At 48.5% G+C, this 16484-nt stretch overlaps 1 protein-coding gene across 3 annotated transcripts in view; it reads left to right on the top strand.

The window, feature by feature from the left end:
- The window catches only part of PNPase (polyribonucleotide nucleotidyltransferase 1), a 343937-nt gene that overhangs the window by 3608 nt on the left and 323845 nt on the right, over nt 1–16484 (top strand). For all 3 annotated transcript variants that reach the window (XM_045767790.2, XM_045767791.2, XM_069318828.1), the window contains exon 2: nt 8397–8644. In XM_045767790.2, the coding sequence (XP_045623746.1) occupies nt 8397–8644 (248 nt within the window). The remainder of the gene's footprint in view (nt 1–8396; nt 8645–16484) is intronic.

The raw sequence follows: 16484 nt of genomic DNA, 5'->3' as shown, positions 1-16484 counted from the left end.
AACATAAAATGTAAGGCTGATGTTATCTATTAACCCCCATTAGCAAAATCTAGGTACAGCATAAGAATATCTTCCAATAAGTGTATGAAGTAATCACAGAGCTCAAAGTACCTCATACCATTTGACCTGAAGTCACTTATAACAGGGCAATCACAGATATGGTGTTGGAGAGCATGTCCCAGCTCTTGTTCACATAGTTTACAATTGGAATGTTCACCATTGGGGGCATTCATTACCTGCAGCCACCTGCGATACATATCGATATCCCAGCCTAATTCTGGAAATTACAATGTCACACTGTCTAGCGGATGTTTTATGCTTCCCGTTCGTATAATTATCGGTTCTAAACATGTCATAGCTCTTTATACTCGTGCTTTCTGGCTTTTGTGTGTCAGTGACTGCTCGTCTGTCTTCCCTAATTACCAAAAATATTGCGGCATTTACAGAAGAGATTGGAATGCCCATATCCAACTCAATTTCAGGCTTATCACATTCAGTTTTAGCTGCCTTGTTTGTGTCATCATGCTGGACAAAACCTATATGAGAAGGTAACCATACAAATGAGACTTTGAAACTCCTACTCTTTGCAATAATAATGTTGTTTATAATGGATGTTACAACTACAACCTTCTGAAGATCAATATTTTATCTATATAATGTAATAAACAAAAGTTTTCTATGTCAACAGAAAGGCAGAAATATAAGCTACATTTTAAATGCTTTGTCATAAATATAACTGAAGTGAAAGCGTAGATACAGTGGAACCTCTATTAACGAGTTTAATCCGTTCTGGCACCGAGCTCGTTACCTGGAAAACTCGTCTTAAGAAACAAATTTCCCCATTTAAAATAAAGGAAATAAATTTAATCCGTTCCACTCCCAAAAACATCCATACTTGTATGACTTTTTTTATGTAAATATAAAACTGCACATGTAAATATAAATGTTTTGTTGTAGTGTTTTAATATTTACTTTACCTTATGAAGAGTAGTTGCTGGCTTGAGGGAGACGATGGGGAGGTGGGGAGGAGGAGAGGGGTTATGGTGTGGAAGGAGAATCCACCTCTGAGTCAGGCGGACTCTCTCTTCTTGGGAATTTCATCCAAATTTCATTTCAAAGGTCACACAAGGATGCGTTAGACCAGCACCAAATAAAAAACTACGTCGAATACACTCGTTGTGCCAACAATATAATAGTCTTACCACGAAGATACAATACAATGCCGTTTTCTCAAATAGGCAATGTGGTTAATAAAGAAAACGGAAATTTCATGGCAAACATGTATACAATCCCCAAGTCGATCGGATAAGAATTGGATTTTATAGAAATATTTGCTCAAATGATGCTTGAGCGCGGTGTTTGGGTGCATTCAAGAGAAAAAAATGTGTCACGCTCAAGCGACATATACCTGCGAAAGTGATAAATTAATTAAACATTTTCACACACCGGGTTGTCACTGCTTTATCAGGGCAGCTTTTCCAAGAATGCGTTCACCTTTTCAAATTTTCAAATTTTTGTGAAAATTTCATCCCAGTATGTTTTCATCTGTTTAGTAGTGCCCTGAGGAAGCTGATGTAAACCCCGTGTAGCTGCAGGAGTTTTGAATGATACGCTATACCTACAAGATCCCTGAGGCGCGTTGTGCACCCCCCATTGAGAGCCTCAAGGTGCTTTGCGCAGTGCCGTGCAGTGGTTAAGGGGCCAGGAACTCAAAAAAAAATATTTGAATTTAATGAAAATTACTGGAAAATGTTATACAAGTCTCCAATTTTTGTGGCAAGTGTCTGGAAAATTTCATCCCAGTATGTTAAGAAGTGAATTTTATATGAATACAGTATTTATGTTTATTTAATATGAATATGTTTATTTAATTTATCATAAAGATTCAATGAGCTGTATACAGGTACATAAAAAAAAATTGGAAAAATGTTGTTTTTCTGGGGGGGAGCACCGTCGGCTCCCCGGAGCTTTCCCAGGCTGATATTCTAATGTCAGACTTTGGCATCAGTCATGTGTATGGAGTTCTTAGGCCTACCGGGGACCACAGCCAGAACCGGGCCCCCCTTAGAGAGGCAAGGGGAGCAATGGCCTATAGTAACCCCTGTGTGGTTGGAAGCATTCTATGTCTGCCATCGACCAGAACAGGCACCCAGAAAGGTACGCACCTCAAAACAAACCCCTATTCTGGTTAAAATTGCTACCAAAAGCCGAACTAGTGGATAGAACTCCCCAACAGAAAACAAGCAAACTAGTGTGACGTCACACGCCGCTGCGCCGCTGTCTGCACAGCTCCCTCTTCTCCGGGAGGGGGAAGGGGGAGCCCCAGACCCTCCACGCCGGCTACCCACACCTCAGTTCTTGAGGCTGATGCTATAGGCGAAGGTCGTGTGCTCTGGCTTCGGTGTCGCTACTGCACTGTGCTTTGCGTGTGGTGTTGGTTTTGTGGGTGCGAGAGCCAGGAGTTATCTTCAGTACTCGGGCTGCATGCGCCTAGGGCTGCCTTCCCTAGGTGCCCTGTAAGTACTGCCCTTGGGGCTACCTTCCACAGGCTCCTCGGGGTCTGCCTCTGCTGGTCCGTTTTACCTTTCGGTTTTTCGGCCGCCTGTTGGGCTCTTGGGTGTTCTGTTCTCCCTTGTTACCGGCAGGTAAGAGGCTGTTTGCACTGGTAGGGGCGCAGGGTGTTGCACAGCTTGTATTCCCGACATAGCGGCCTTGGGGTTCCTTGGGGTTCGCTGTCCTCTTGCGAGGTTTTGTTTTTGTTTTTGCCTGGTGGGAGGTTCTGTCATTTTATTCAGTTTATTTTTGCCCTTCCACTGTTCTCCTCGGTGGGCCCCCTGCTAGGTCCCCGTGAGTGTACACATCCCTGGGGTTCAGCTATAGAGGTTCGCTTGGTAGTTTTGGGCGCCGGTTTGCAGCACCCTGCCTGGGACTACCTGAGCGCGAGTCCTCGTAAAGTAAACGCTCAGGACCCTGGGAATCCCCTAGGGGGCGCGTGGGTCCGATGGATGTGACCCCGGAGTCCCCACTCACTGTGTGTGAGTTTGAGGGTTGCTCGGTCCCCTTGTCTCTGGGTGACCCTCATTGTTTTTGCCTCTGCCACGCTGCCTGTTGGATCGGTGATACTTTCGACCCTGAGTCCTGTGAGTGTTGCTGCTTGCTTGTGACTCAATTTACCCAATCCTCTGATGATTCTCTTCGGGTACAGGCGGCACGTGTGTTGCAGTCTAGGTTTCGTCTGTTGCAACGCGCTCGGTTGGTTGCTCACCCGGATGCCCCGGGGCTGCCCCGCTTTGCTTTTCGAGACCCGGACTTTGGGGTGGGGGTCACTTCGATCCTGGTTCAGTCTGCACCTCCTCGTCCTTCCCCTTCTGTTCGTTCTGGTCCCCCTTCCCCTGCTTCCGGCCCCGAAGTGTCTGAGGGTTTCGGGGTCGGAGCAGGGGTTACTTGATCTTGAGACTTGGGTAGCTTCGGGGGATGCCCCTTCCAGGGGGGCGGCAGAGGCATTCGAGTCTTGTCTCCCGGCCAAAGCTTCTGGGTCTGACCAGTGGGCCCCCCTTCGTCCAGCTTTTCCGGCTGCTCCGTCCTTGTCTTGTGGGGTCGGGGCATGGGGAGAGGACTTGGCCTCGGGTCCTGTGGTGAAGGACCTCGAGGCTGGGGAGGGGCTGACTTGGGAGCCTTGGATCCCGCTGGACCCCGCCTGGGTTTTTCTTCCCTCTGAGCGGGGCTTATTGTTATAAGGAGTGGGGTTTTCTTTTTCCCCCTCTGCGTACGAGTTGGATTTGATGTCGGCCCCTCCCCGGGTTCGGTTCTGTGTTCCCCCGGGTATGTCGGTTCCGTCCTTCCGGAGGTTTTCGGCTTATCGCATCCAACCTGGTGTGGTGCGAGCGGCCTTTGCAGCTTACCTCCTGCGTGACCCGGATTATGCCTCGGAAATGGATCCGTCCGAATTCAGGTTTGGGACTTCGTTCCCTTTCTGGCTCCGTTACGAGGTTCCGAAGTCTTCCTGGCTAGCAGACTGCCCCTTGTTCTGGATTCCTGGCATTCTTTCTGTCATTCCCGCACGCTGGAGTGGCGGGAAGCTTCCATGGTGCTTCAGGTTTTCCTGGGGGCGAGCTTGAGTACCTGAATGAGTGCTTGTTTGCCCCTGCCTTTCCCCGCGTTATGTGGGCGTTATTCAGCTCCATGTGCAGGTTCCCACCCTTTCGGCGGCATTCGTTGCGGAGGACTTGCGTGCCCGGGGCCTTATGGCTTCGGCCTTGCGGTTCTTTTCCCTTCTGGAGCTGTCCTCGGATTGGCTCGTGTAGGATGTGAGGACGCTTGGGTCCGTCCCGGGGTCCGGCACCTTGTCCTCGGCTGCGCGTTCGTCGGCTGCCTTGTTGAAGCTGTTCATGCCGATTTTGCGGGATGCGGTTTCCCTGTTTTATGCTTCCCGTCTCGCGTGTCGGCAGACGGTGCTGGGTTCCTCCGTGGAATCTGCTTGGGCTCTGGCTCCGGCGTTCTTCACCTTTTTGTCGTCTTCTGTTTGAGGAGTCGGCAGTGGCGCAGTTTATTCAGGCTGCGTCGGCGGCTTGTCGTCCGATGTCGGACTTGTTGGTTTTCCGGGGGTCCCGGGGTGGGTCTTCCCGGAAGGGTCGTGCCAGGGCTCGGGGTTCCTCTCGTTGTGGTAGGCCTCTGGTGTAAGGTTCGGGTTTGGCTCCTCCTGCGAACCCTCCCTCGTCTGGTCGGCGTGGTGTTTGCTCTGTGCGGGGTTCTGGGTCTCGTAAGGGTCGCCGGCCCTTTCGCGGTTTGCCCCATTGACGGGGCGATGGGGGGGGAGGGCGGCTTGCACTGTTCGCCCGCGCCTGGTCCCACGATTCGTGGGCCTTTCGGGTCATGTCTCGCGGCCTGCGGAGGCGTTGGGTGGCCCCTCCCCCCTTGGGGGGGTCGGGGCTGGCAGGGCAGGTTTCTTCCCCTGCGCTCTGTCGAGTCATCTTGGAGTGGGTACGCTTGGGCGTTGTCGAAACAACGTCGTCCCTCAGATGGGTTTCCCGTCTGTTTCCGGTTCCGAAACGGGACTGCGCGGACCTGCGGTTCATTCTGGACGTGTTCCGTCTGAACCCCTGGGTTCATTGCCCCTCCTTTCGGATGACTACGCTGTCTCAGGTTCGGCTCCTCTTGGAGCCGGGCGCTTGGATGGTGTCCCTGGACCTCCGGGACGCTTATTGGCATGTCCCGATTCATCCACGGTTCAGGGACTGGCTCGGTTTTGTTGTGGGGCGTCTGAGTTACCACTTTCGTCGTCTCCCGTTCGGGTTGAACCTGGCACCTCGCGTGTTCACGCCCCATACACGGGTTGTGGTGACTCGTTTGCATCTCCTAGGTGTTCGGGTGTTGGCCTACCTCGACGACTGGCTGGTTTGGGCTCCCAGCCGGTCAGCTTGCTTGCTAGCCAGGGATTTGGTTCTTTCCCAGCTCAACGGGTTCGGGTTCTTGGTGAACTGGAGGAAGTCCCATCTGGTTCCCTCTCAGGTTCGGACTTGGCTGGGTCTTGTTTGGAACTCTCGAACTGCCTCCTTGTCTCTACCTCCGGAGTCTCTCCTGCGGCTGCGGTCCCGCCTTCGTCTGTTTCTGGAAGGCCCTCGGGTCATCCAGCGGTTGCTCGAGGGGCTGTGCGGGAGCCTGAACTTCGCGATGGTGGTCTAACCGCCGGGTCGCGTTTGGCTTCATCGGCTGTTCTGGTTCCTTCGGGGTCCCCCCTTCCGCCTCGCGATCACAGAGTTCGACCCCCAGGGGCCTTGCGTCGGTTGCTGCGTCACCGGCTTCCTCTTCGGGTTTTTCGGGGTTCAGTGCCTTGGCGCCTACCCGAGCCCTCGCTCGATGTGTACACGGATGCGTCGTCTTTCGGCTGGGGTTTTGTGACCAGTGCTCACCAGGCCGGCCAGGGACGTTGGGATCCGTCCTTCCGTCGAGCTCACAGCACGGTGCGGGAGTTCGCAGCGGTGTGGTTTGCTCTGGGGAGGATTCGGGTGGCCCGCGGATCGACGATTCGGCTCCATTCGGACTGCTCTCCGGTGGTTCATTGCCTGAACCGCGGGGGTTCGATGCGGTCCTTGTCTCTTTGGGGTTGGTCGCTTCGGGTGACTCGTCTGCTGAGTTCTCGGGGTTTGGCTCTCCTGGCGGTTCACGTACGGGGCGTGTCCAACTTCTTGGCCGACGCCCTGTCTCGCTTCGTTCCCCTCTCCACGGAGTGGACGGTCGACGACGGGTCCTTCCGTTGGCTTTGCCAGACGTTCGGGCGCCCCGAAGTGGACATCTTCGCGTCGGCGTGGTCGCGGCGTCTTCCCGTTTATGCAGCGCCCTTCTCCGATCGCGAGGCCATCGGGGTCGATGCCTTTCGGCTAGACTGGTCGCGGTGGGGGTTTCTGTACCTCTTTCCCCCAGTTCGGCTGTTGCTCCAGGTCCTGACTCGCTTAGAGACTTACCAGGGGAGAGTTGTCCTTCTGGCCCCTTGTTGGCCGGCCCAGTCCTGGTTTCAGGCGCTGGTTGCCCGGTGTCCGAACCCAAGGGTTTTCCTGCGGCTCCGCCTCTTTCAGCAGATCGGGCCGGTACGTCACGTGGCTGGTTCGATCTTCTCCTCGAGTCTTCGCGTATGCGTTTTTTGACTCGAGTCTATCATCATCTCTATGGTGATCAGGTGGCCTCCTTGTTGGTGTCCCACCTGAGGGCTTCTTCTCGGCGGCAGTATGAAGTTTCCTGGCGGTCCTTCTGTTTCTTTTTGCGTCTTCGTCGTGTTAGTTCCTTGTCTGTTCGGGTGGTCTTGTCCTTTCTCTTGTGGTTGTTTCAGGACCGTCATCTTATGCCTAACACTGTCGCCTCGTATCGTGCGGCGTTGGCGGAGCCGCTTCAGCTTGCCTTCGGTATCGATGTTACGTCTGCACCGTTTCGCAAGCTGTCTCGTGCATTGTTTCACCTCCGGCCTGCTCATGCGTCACCTGAGCCGTCCTGATCTTTGGACAGAGTGCTCGCTTTCCTTTCTTCTCCTCGTTTCGCTGTGGCCCCTTCGGTCCAGGATTGTTTTTCCAAGGCGCTTTTCTTGTTGGCTTTGGCCTCTGGGGGTCGGGTAGGGGAGCTTCATGCTCTCCTCCGGCGCAGAGGTTTCTGCTCTTTTGGTCGTGGTGAATGTTTTGTGTGCTTGCAGCCGTCTCCTCCTTTTCTGGCGAAGAATGAGACTGCTGCGTTCCGGAGGGGTCCATGGGTGGTTGATGCTTGGTTGGTCAGGCCGGGGGGTGCATCATGTTTTGTGTCCGGTTGCGGCGCTTCGCCGTTATTTGCGCGCCACGGCTTCTGTGTCTGGGGACGTGCTGTGGGTTGATAAGTTTCTCTTCTTTCATGTTCGCGGGTTCGGGTCTCCCAGGTCGTTTGCAGGGTTATTAAGTTCAGCCAGCCTGCGGTCTATCCCCGTGCCCGTGACGTTCGTAAGTTTGCGGCTCTTGCTGCTGTCTTTGGGAATATGTCTTGGTCTGATATTCGGGCGCGGGGATTTTGGCGGTCGAACAGGGGCCTGGCTGCTCGTTACCTTGTGAATGTCCCTGGGCCCTGTCGGGCCTGTGTTGCTTTGGGTCGGCGGTTGCAGCCAGTTGTCTCGGCTTCGAGTTGAGGAGTGAGTGACGACCGCCTCCTGGGTAAGTCCCTCGTTTTCCGTCTGTGGGTAGTTAGCTCCGGGGAGCCGACGGGGCTCCCCCCAGAAAACCAGCGTTGAATGTAATGAATTGCCATTTTCTGGGTGAGTCCCGGAGGCTCCCCGGCATCCCTCCCTCCCTCCGGTCGGCGCTTTTTTCACGTTTTTGACATCCAGCCTCAAGAACTGAGGTGTGGGTAGACGGCGTGGAGGGTTCTGGGGTTCCCCCTTCCCCCTCCCACGGAGGGGGGAGCTGCGCAGACAGCAGCGCAGCGGCGTGTGGCATCACACTAGTTTGCTTGTTTTCTGTTGGGGAGTTCTATCCACTAGTTTGGCTTTTTGGTAGCAATTTTAACCAGAATAGGGGTTTGTTTTGAGGTGCGTACCTTTCTGGGTGCCTGTTCCGGTCGATGGCAGACATAGAATGCTTCCAACCACACGGGGGCTTCTATAAGCCATTGCTCCCCTTGCCTCTCTAAGGGGGCCCGGTTCTGGCCGTGGTCCCCGGTAGGCCTAAGAACTCCATACACATGACTGATGCCAAAGTCTGACATTAGCATATCAGCCTGGGATAGCTCCGGGGAGCCTCCGGGGCTCGCCCAGAAAATGACGTTTCATTACATTCATCGCTGGTTTTTTTCCATTTTCTGATGTGTGGTTTGGTGATCATAATTTTTCATAATTGTTTTACTACCCAAATTTTACTTTAATTACTGTACAGTATTTATAATTTTTACAGGCGGACGTTACACATTGAAACTGGAGGCTATGCTCGTTTAGCAGATGGTGCTGCAGTTGCTACTCTAGGAGACACTTCCGTTCTTATCACTGCTGTGAGCAAACCTCGGTCTGGTCCCTCTCCAGGGTTTATGCCTCTTACTGTGGATTATCGTCAAAAATATGCTGCTGCAGGCCGGATACCTTCAAATTACTTCCGCAGGGAGCTTGCACCAACTGATAAAGAGATTCTTACCAGTAGGATTATTGGTGCGTCAAATTTATGTTTTGTTACTCTTATCCCACTGTTCTATGGCAAGATCCTACTGACCTTTAGTTTGTACTGTATCTTCCTGAGATTTTGTACCCTGAGCACCAGGGAAATTTTCATATACTGTCTCCACTCGATCATCCGGACTATATGGGAAGGACCCCCAGCCGGATTATCACATTTTTCGGATAATGGTACTTTTTCACCTACGAGTCCAAAAGTGACCATTTCCAACTATTTTTATACTACAAACAACATAATTTGAATTGCCTTGCCACATACAATTATTAAATATTCAACTAGAAACCTCAACTTACCTTGTTGGTGTTCGTCTTCTTGATTGATGCCACACATCTTGAAGTTAAAAATTCTTAACAATTTACGTAACCTATACTAACACAACACTAAAATTAACACTTAAAATTACTGTACAGTTCATTAAGCTAAGTTAGTTTTGACTGCCAGCTGCTGAAGCCTCACTGGTTGAGGGCATTTGGGTTGCCTGTGAGGCCTCACTTGTTGAAGGCGCTTGCTTGCACCTCACTTGTTGAAGCGCTTGCTTGCACCTCACTTGTTGAAGCGCTTGCATGCCCTCACTTGTTGAAGGCGCTTGGCTTGCCTGTGACGCCTCACTTGTTAAAGGCGCTTGCTTGCACCTCACTTGTTGAAAGCGCTTGGCTTGCCTGTGGCGCGTCACTTGATGAAAGCGCTTGGCTTGCCTGTAATGCCTCACTTGTTGAAGGAGCTTGGCTTGCCTGTGGCGCCTCACTTGTTGAAGGCGCTTGGCTGCCTGTGACGCCTCACTGGTTGAACAACACGTAACTTGTCTTTAATTGCTAGGACAATCTTCTTCCTCTTAACACCTCCAGAACGATTGATGCTGCTACCAGACATATTCTTGGCCAAAAATGTTCAAAATTACTATGAAAATTAAGAAAGTTATTTAAAAAAATATTTCACTAATGGCGCAACACTGTGAGGCCGCACTGGTTGAGGTGTATAACTGTGACTTGTCTTTTATTGTTAGGACAACTTTCTTCCTCTTAACACCTACAGAACGATTGATGCTGCTACCAGACATAGTCTTGGCCAAAAATGTTCAAAGTTACTATGAAAATAAAAAAGTTATTTAAAAAAATATTTCACTAATGGCGCAGCACTGTGTATAACACGAGGGACGGACGCACATGGGTTGACCAGTGTTGGACGGGTCCACTTGGGATAGCGCGTTACGTAGGCCGCCAGGAGGAAAAAAATTCACAATATTTTTGAAGGAAACTTCAGCCTGTGCACAATGCTTTTAGGAAACTTATTTATTTGTTATTACATAATTACTAGTAGTTATTTCATTTGTTTTTGGCTATGATTAATTGTTCTAAAATTATTGGTAATTCCTGTACCCAGGTGGTCCCTCCTGACGCACCCCTCCCACCCTCCCAACACCACCCACCCACCCCACCCCCCTCCACCATGCGTCTAGAGCCACAGACGGGATTAATACGGTATGGCCGTATTTTCATCTGGCCAAACCAGCTTTTATCCGGTTCCTGTGGCCATTTTGGCCGGATATTGTGATAACTTTATCCGATCACGATTTTGGCCGTATAAGGGCGTTTTCCGGATGTTTGAATCCCGGATAATCGCGGGGTTACAGTACTCTCTTCCTAGTCATAGGTTACTGGTTCTAGGGAGACACTAGAGAATGCTAAATCTAGTCCAGAATGTAGACTCAAAATCCTCTCAAGTTTAACTTGACAATACAAAGATTGATAAGCAGAGGGAGGGAAGGCATTGCGGGAGGGAGGGTGGGGAGTTAGTAATTGATGGAGGGAGGCATTGAGAGAGAGAATCAGGGAGGGAGGGGAGGTAGTGAGGGAGTGGTGGTGGTGGTGAAGGTGAAAGAGGGAGGCGGTGAGGGAGGGAGGGGTGTGAAGGATTGCTGATCAAGCAATGGTTGCCAAACACTCCCACCCATACTGTATTAAAATTTTTAATCTTGGCTGTACAATATTAATGCCAATTTATGTTAATTTTCGTGTATTACTATACATTAATAACCCTTAAACTGCACAACACTTCATATAATGTGTTGAGTAACTGATGCGAAAGTGCGCATCACTTCATATGACGCTTTGGAGTACCAAGCAAGATTTAAATGGGCCACGGGGTTGAAGGGACCTCCATACGCTGCCCAGGGGCTTTAGTAAAAAGCCTCCATTTTGAAAAAAATATCCAACTAGACCACTGCGGAGTGAGAGGCCTCAGTTACCCAACAGTCACCATGGCGAGCACACGACCAAACACCTGGGCACGCACCATGCAATCATCGACTCAAAATCAAATAAATAGTGAATTATTTTCTGATGACGAAGAAAGTGATATTGACGACTCTGACATTGATATAGACTATGCACGGGAGTTTGATGATAATAGCACGGAGAGTGAGACAGAGATACAGCCTGCTCCCATGACGAGGCCTAGATATTCAGCAGTGCCTCATCGCCCAGTGTCTACACCAATTCGCTCATGACCACTCAGTTCTTGTACTTAGAGTATGAGAATATTTTGGGTGACGAGTCAAGGGAAGGTGACTCTTTTTCTGGTTTTAGTGAAGTTGACTCAGAGCATAGTATTACCACGCCTGTACCTAGTGCCAATGGTGTTACCAAGTAAGATTTTGTCGCATCAGCAGTATCTCACCCAGCCATGCGCCACCGCATGGCACCACATGGAGACAATGGAAACAAAGACCCTCATGTTTACGTGATTTTACCTCATCTTCAGTTGGCGCCCATATTTTGCGTAGACGGGCTTCAGCTCCTGGTCCACAGTGTGCAACAATTCCTCGCCATGGTGCCAGTGTTTCGTCTCGCAGGACACCAGGTGTACTCGCGTGGAGTGATGGTGACAATTTTGTTCCACTAATTCCTGCCTTTGACAAAAAAGATGTTGGGATTATAGACCTTTTTCCTGATACTGGTGAGGACATGTGTGAAATGGACTTTTTTTTTTTACTGCAAAAAATTCGTCGTAAAATTTTAATTGGTACATGATGGTTTACTTGGGAGACGACGTCTATTCGTACATGTATGGGTCAAACAAGCGCCTGGTGCTGGGGGCGCAGGGCGAGGTGATCTCAGTTTGTTTACAAGTCTGTCCCACATAGTGATGACCGATCTTGAATTCTTTGTAAAGAATGTCATTATTTTTCTGCTTTTTTGTTTGTAAACAATAAAGTTCTTAGTATATATTACACCATGGAGTCCCAGGATGGTGAGGGGACTGGATGGATCATGAGGGGGACTGGATGGATGGATGGTGCAGGAACTGGATAGATGGATGGGGGGGGGGAGAACTGGATGGATGGATATGGGGGTGGATGGATGTATGGTGACTGGATGGATGATGAGGGGACTGGATGGATAGATGATGGATGGGGACTGGATGGATGGATGGTGAGGGGACTGGATGGATAGATGGTGGATGGGGACTGGATGGATGGATGGTGAGGGGACTGGATGGATGGTGGGGTGGATGGATGGTGGATGGGAACTGGATGGAGGGATGGTGAGGGGACTGAATGGATGGTGGGGGGACTGGAAGGTGGATGGGGACTGGATGGATGGTGAGGGGACTGGATGGATGGATGGTGGATGGTGTGAGATTATCCCTTTTAGATGTGAACAGGTTACAAGTATCTATTGGCCAGACGGGCACTTCGTAGTGCTCAAAATGACAATTGAACAGCACCACGTTGGCACCAGAGGTGATCTCAATTATAATACAAGTGACCTCAGTCAGGAAGGACTGAACTAGCATCAAACCAATGCTGAGGGCAGATTATACTTTAATGGCTGCATAGGGATGCATAGAGTAACTGCAGGAGTCCATAATCTTGGCACTCCTTATCCACTAGGTCGTGGAGCTTCTGGGACCACAGATGGAGGTCATCAGAGTAGCTCTTCGGTTCTCACATCAAATAAATGTATATTTGATGTGTATGGCCTTGAAATTTGTTCGAGTCCAAGTAATCCAGGCAACATACAAATCGATCACTTCAAATTGGCAATGGCAAAAGTCAGAACTGGGTACAAGGGTTTTAGAAGGTGTGAACATAAAGGCACTTGTAGTTCAATAATAACAGTTTATTCACAAAGCTAACTAACTAACTACTATCGATACATGGGAAGAATACTCTGACGTTACGTTTATGTCCGTCGTGGTGCTCGGCAAGGCTAGGCTTCTGGCGAGGACTGCTTGTGGTACTCCTGACCCTAACTAATCTTAACAAAGTGGGCAACCACTCCAGATGCAATTGCAGTTCGTCACGACTGCAGCAAGCAACAATAAAGTGCAGTGAAAGGACAATGGACAGACCTGTCACAGAGACCAGTCTTCCGTGCAACACTCGGTTAATTACGTTACATGATGACAAACAGATGACAATTGATCCAATCAATTTCAATCAAAACAATTAGAGATGTTTACGTTACTTTAGTAAATCCAATTATGTTACTACGTCACCAAGACATTCGAATTAAAAGGTAAACTACGTTAACCCACTCTGTCAACACAGACAGTCAAACAAATAAAAAACAATGAAGTCAACAACAGCTTACGGGTAATTAGCAATCTCTGAGTAACCGCTGAAGGATCTGTCACAACTTGACAGCTCAATTTGATTCACGAAGAGTTACGTTATCGCTCGGCAGTCACTGAGACCGCTTGACAAACACTGATTAGTCAACACGATTGCTGATCACCACGTACTTATCAAACGATAATCAATTACGTTAAATCAATACACGGACATCTCAAGAATAATGAACACTAAGTACACTGATTTCTCAAGAATAATGAGCACAAAGTATACCGATTCCTCAAGAATAACGAACACAAAGTATACTGACTTCTCAAGAATAATGAACACTAAATATACTGACTTCTCAAGAATAATGAACACAAAGTATACTGACTTCTCAAGAATAATGATCACAAAGTATACTGACTTCTCAAGAATAATTGAACACAAAGTTACAACATGGGGTCACCAAGACCAATACACTCAATAGGCAATAATGACACTAGGTCACAATACAACACGGGGTCACCAAGACCGACACAATAATGACACTAAATTAAAGAACACCGGGTCACAGAGACCAACTCAATATAGTACACACTAAGGAACACAACACACTGACACTCGTGTCAATAAAATAATAATAATGAACACACAGTTAACCTTACTTGTTAATTACAACATGTCTCCTGGAAGTACAGAGCAGAACGGCATGGGAATAGGTTAACCACTTAACTGCGCCAACCAAGTACAGGCATACCTCAGAATAAGAGTTTAATCCGTTCCTGGAGACGCCTCGCCTTCCGAAAACTCGCATTCCGAAGTTAATTTCCCCATAAGAAATAAAGGGAAATGAATTAATCCGTTCCTGACTACCCCAAAAACCCCACATCAAACTAAATTTTTATACCTAATTCATCTAAATAAACCTACAAAACTGTGTTCCAGTTATTACTTACCTTACTGTCGAGTGCTGTAGGCGTATGGAAGCTGGTGAGGAGGGGGGAGGAGGAGAGGAGTTACTGTTTGGAAGGGGAGTCTCCTTCCATAATCACATCACATAACCCCATGCCTTGTAACACTATGGATACCACTTCTCTTTCTAAATTTTTCAAACCAGCCCCTGCTTGCCTTAAACTCTTTCTTATCTGCATCACTCGTTGCAGGGGTATTCTTTAGAAGGTCTTCGTGCAACACCCTGGCTTTCTCACAAATAATGGCCTCCGAAACACTATCACCCCTCAACTCCTTGTCGTGTATCCAAATTAATAACAACTTTTCCACTTCTTCAAGTATTTGTGCCGTTAATGTTCTTACTCCTTTTGCCACTTTAGCACCCATAATCTTATTTTTCTTCTTAAGTATAGTGCATATTGTTGATGTGGCTTTGTTGTACTGCCTACAAAGTTCAACAACACGTGTACCGTTCTCATGCTTCCGAATGATCTCTTGTTTCTCCTCTATTGTCATCCTCACAGGAGCTTTCTGGCCTTTATCCTTACCACTGGCTTTCTTGGGACCCATGGTGAGATATATAATAACAAATTGTATAGACAAATCACCAAAAATCCAACAAAACACTGAAAATCCGCGAGAAGAATTGATGTGGGGGTAGTCACTGAGCGCCAGACAATAATAAACTGAGGGGCGGCGGGGCGGAGGGGCGACGAACGCGCTAGGTCGGCTGTACGCGTATCAACAAACTCGCGTCCAAACTCGCCTCCCGAAGTAACCCTCGCCTTCTGAGACAAATTTTTGGAGTAAATACACCTCGCCTTCCGAAAATCTCGCATACAGGGACAATCGCATTCCGAGGTACCACTGTATTCAAGTATTCTCAGTCGGCGGGAAACTGCGCCAACCGAGAAAACTCTTTGATTTTTCGGTACCAATTTTAAATGTGTACGAGGTTGATTGTGTATGAAATGGACTCTTAGGACCTCCAGTGAGAGGCAGCCATCTTGGAAAAAATTCCCAGAATGCCCCAAGACTGCTGGCTGGGTTAGTACTGAATGAGCAACCATGGGTGGCGCACGTGTCTCTGGCTCCCAAACACCTGTCCGACGTGGCGTTGAAAGATAACGCTCTGACGGTGAAATTCAAACCTTATTGTTTGAAGAACATAAGGGTCATAATATTGGTGAAGCTAGGCGCAATAAGGACCTAACACAAAGGTTGAATGCAAGTGATACAGCACCTATGAGGACGATACAGCGAGCGTATCCAGTTGTAGCTCTGAGCGTCACCCTTGCAATCCTATGCTATCTCCAATTTATTTAGATGATACATAGATGAATCGTTTTCTGTGTTCAGTGATGATGCATCTGATACAAATAGCATAGATGAACAGTGTTAGTGGCTTCCATGGTGGTGTTTTCCATAGATATTTTCAAGAATACCTGAATGTCTTCCTAACTGACGAACACTCTTTGAGGCTAGCTGAATCTCTTTCTGACTGACGGACATTCTTGAGGCAAGCTGAATCTCCTCCTGTGTGGGACCATACAAAGTGATCTTTTCAAGGCTACCTTACAAATTAATCTTTTCCTATAATCTTTTCAATACTACCTTATGCTTTACAAGCTTGGCTACATACCACCTATAAGTACTAAAGCCAAGGGTGTACGTGAGTGCGTTATTTGCAAGCACAGAGAATGAAGAAACAGGAAGCGAAAATTTTTCTGTACCTGGTGCACTGAGAGCAAAGTCGCGCTGTGTACCATGGGCTACTTCGTTGATTATTACTTACGAAGTACTGAATGTGTAATACAGTGTGTTACTGTGTAAAAAGTGTGTGAAACTGTACTTATTGTAATTATAGTGAATTTTTAACAGCTAATATTGCAACAATAAACATTTATTGTGGACACATTACTGACACAGTACCATGAACATTCTACTGTATACATATTGGAAAGGACACAAGTATGCATCATATATGATAAAGAATACAAATAAAACCTCATTGGAAATACATAAAACAAATAATTGAAAATTTATTTGTGGCACCACCCGATGCTTGAATGGCCCGCGCGACCGTGTCTGGGCAATTCATGCACGGGTGACGGTGACATCACAGCGCACCTTGTCAACGTCCCCACAGCCAAAGTAAGTGGAATTTGGTATTTATTTTTACACAGACATGTTCAGGGAAGGGAATTTATCATTTTACGAAGAAAAAAGATTTTTTCTGGAGGGAGCCCCGTCGGCTCCCCGGAGCTTTACCGGCTGATATGCTAATGTCAGACTATGGCATC

This window comes from Procambarus clarkii, chromosome 91 (genome assembly GCF_040958095.1).
Source record: "Procambarus clarkii isolate CNS0578487 chromosome 91, FALCON_Pclarkii_2.0, whole genome shotgun sequence".
Lineage (NCBI taxonomy): Eukaryota > Metazoa > Arthropoda > Malacostraca > Decapoda > Cambaridae > Procambarus > Procambarus clarkii.
Note: the sequence above shows the minus strand (reverse complement) of the source record. Positions and strands in the feature narration are given on the sequence as shown.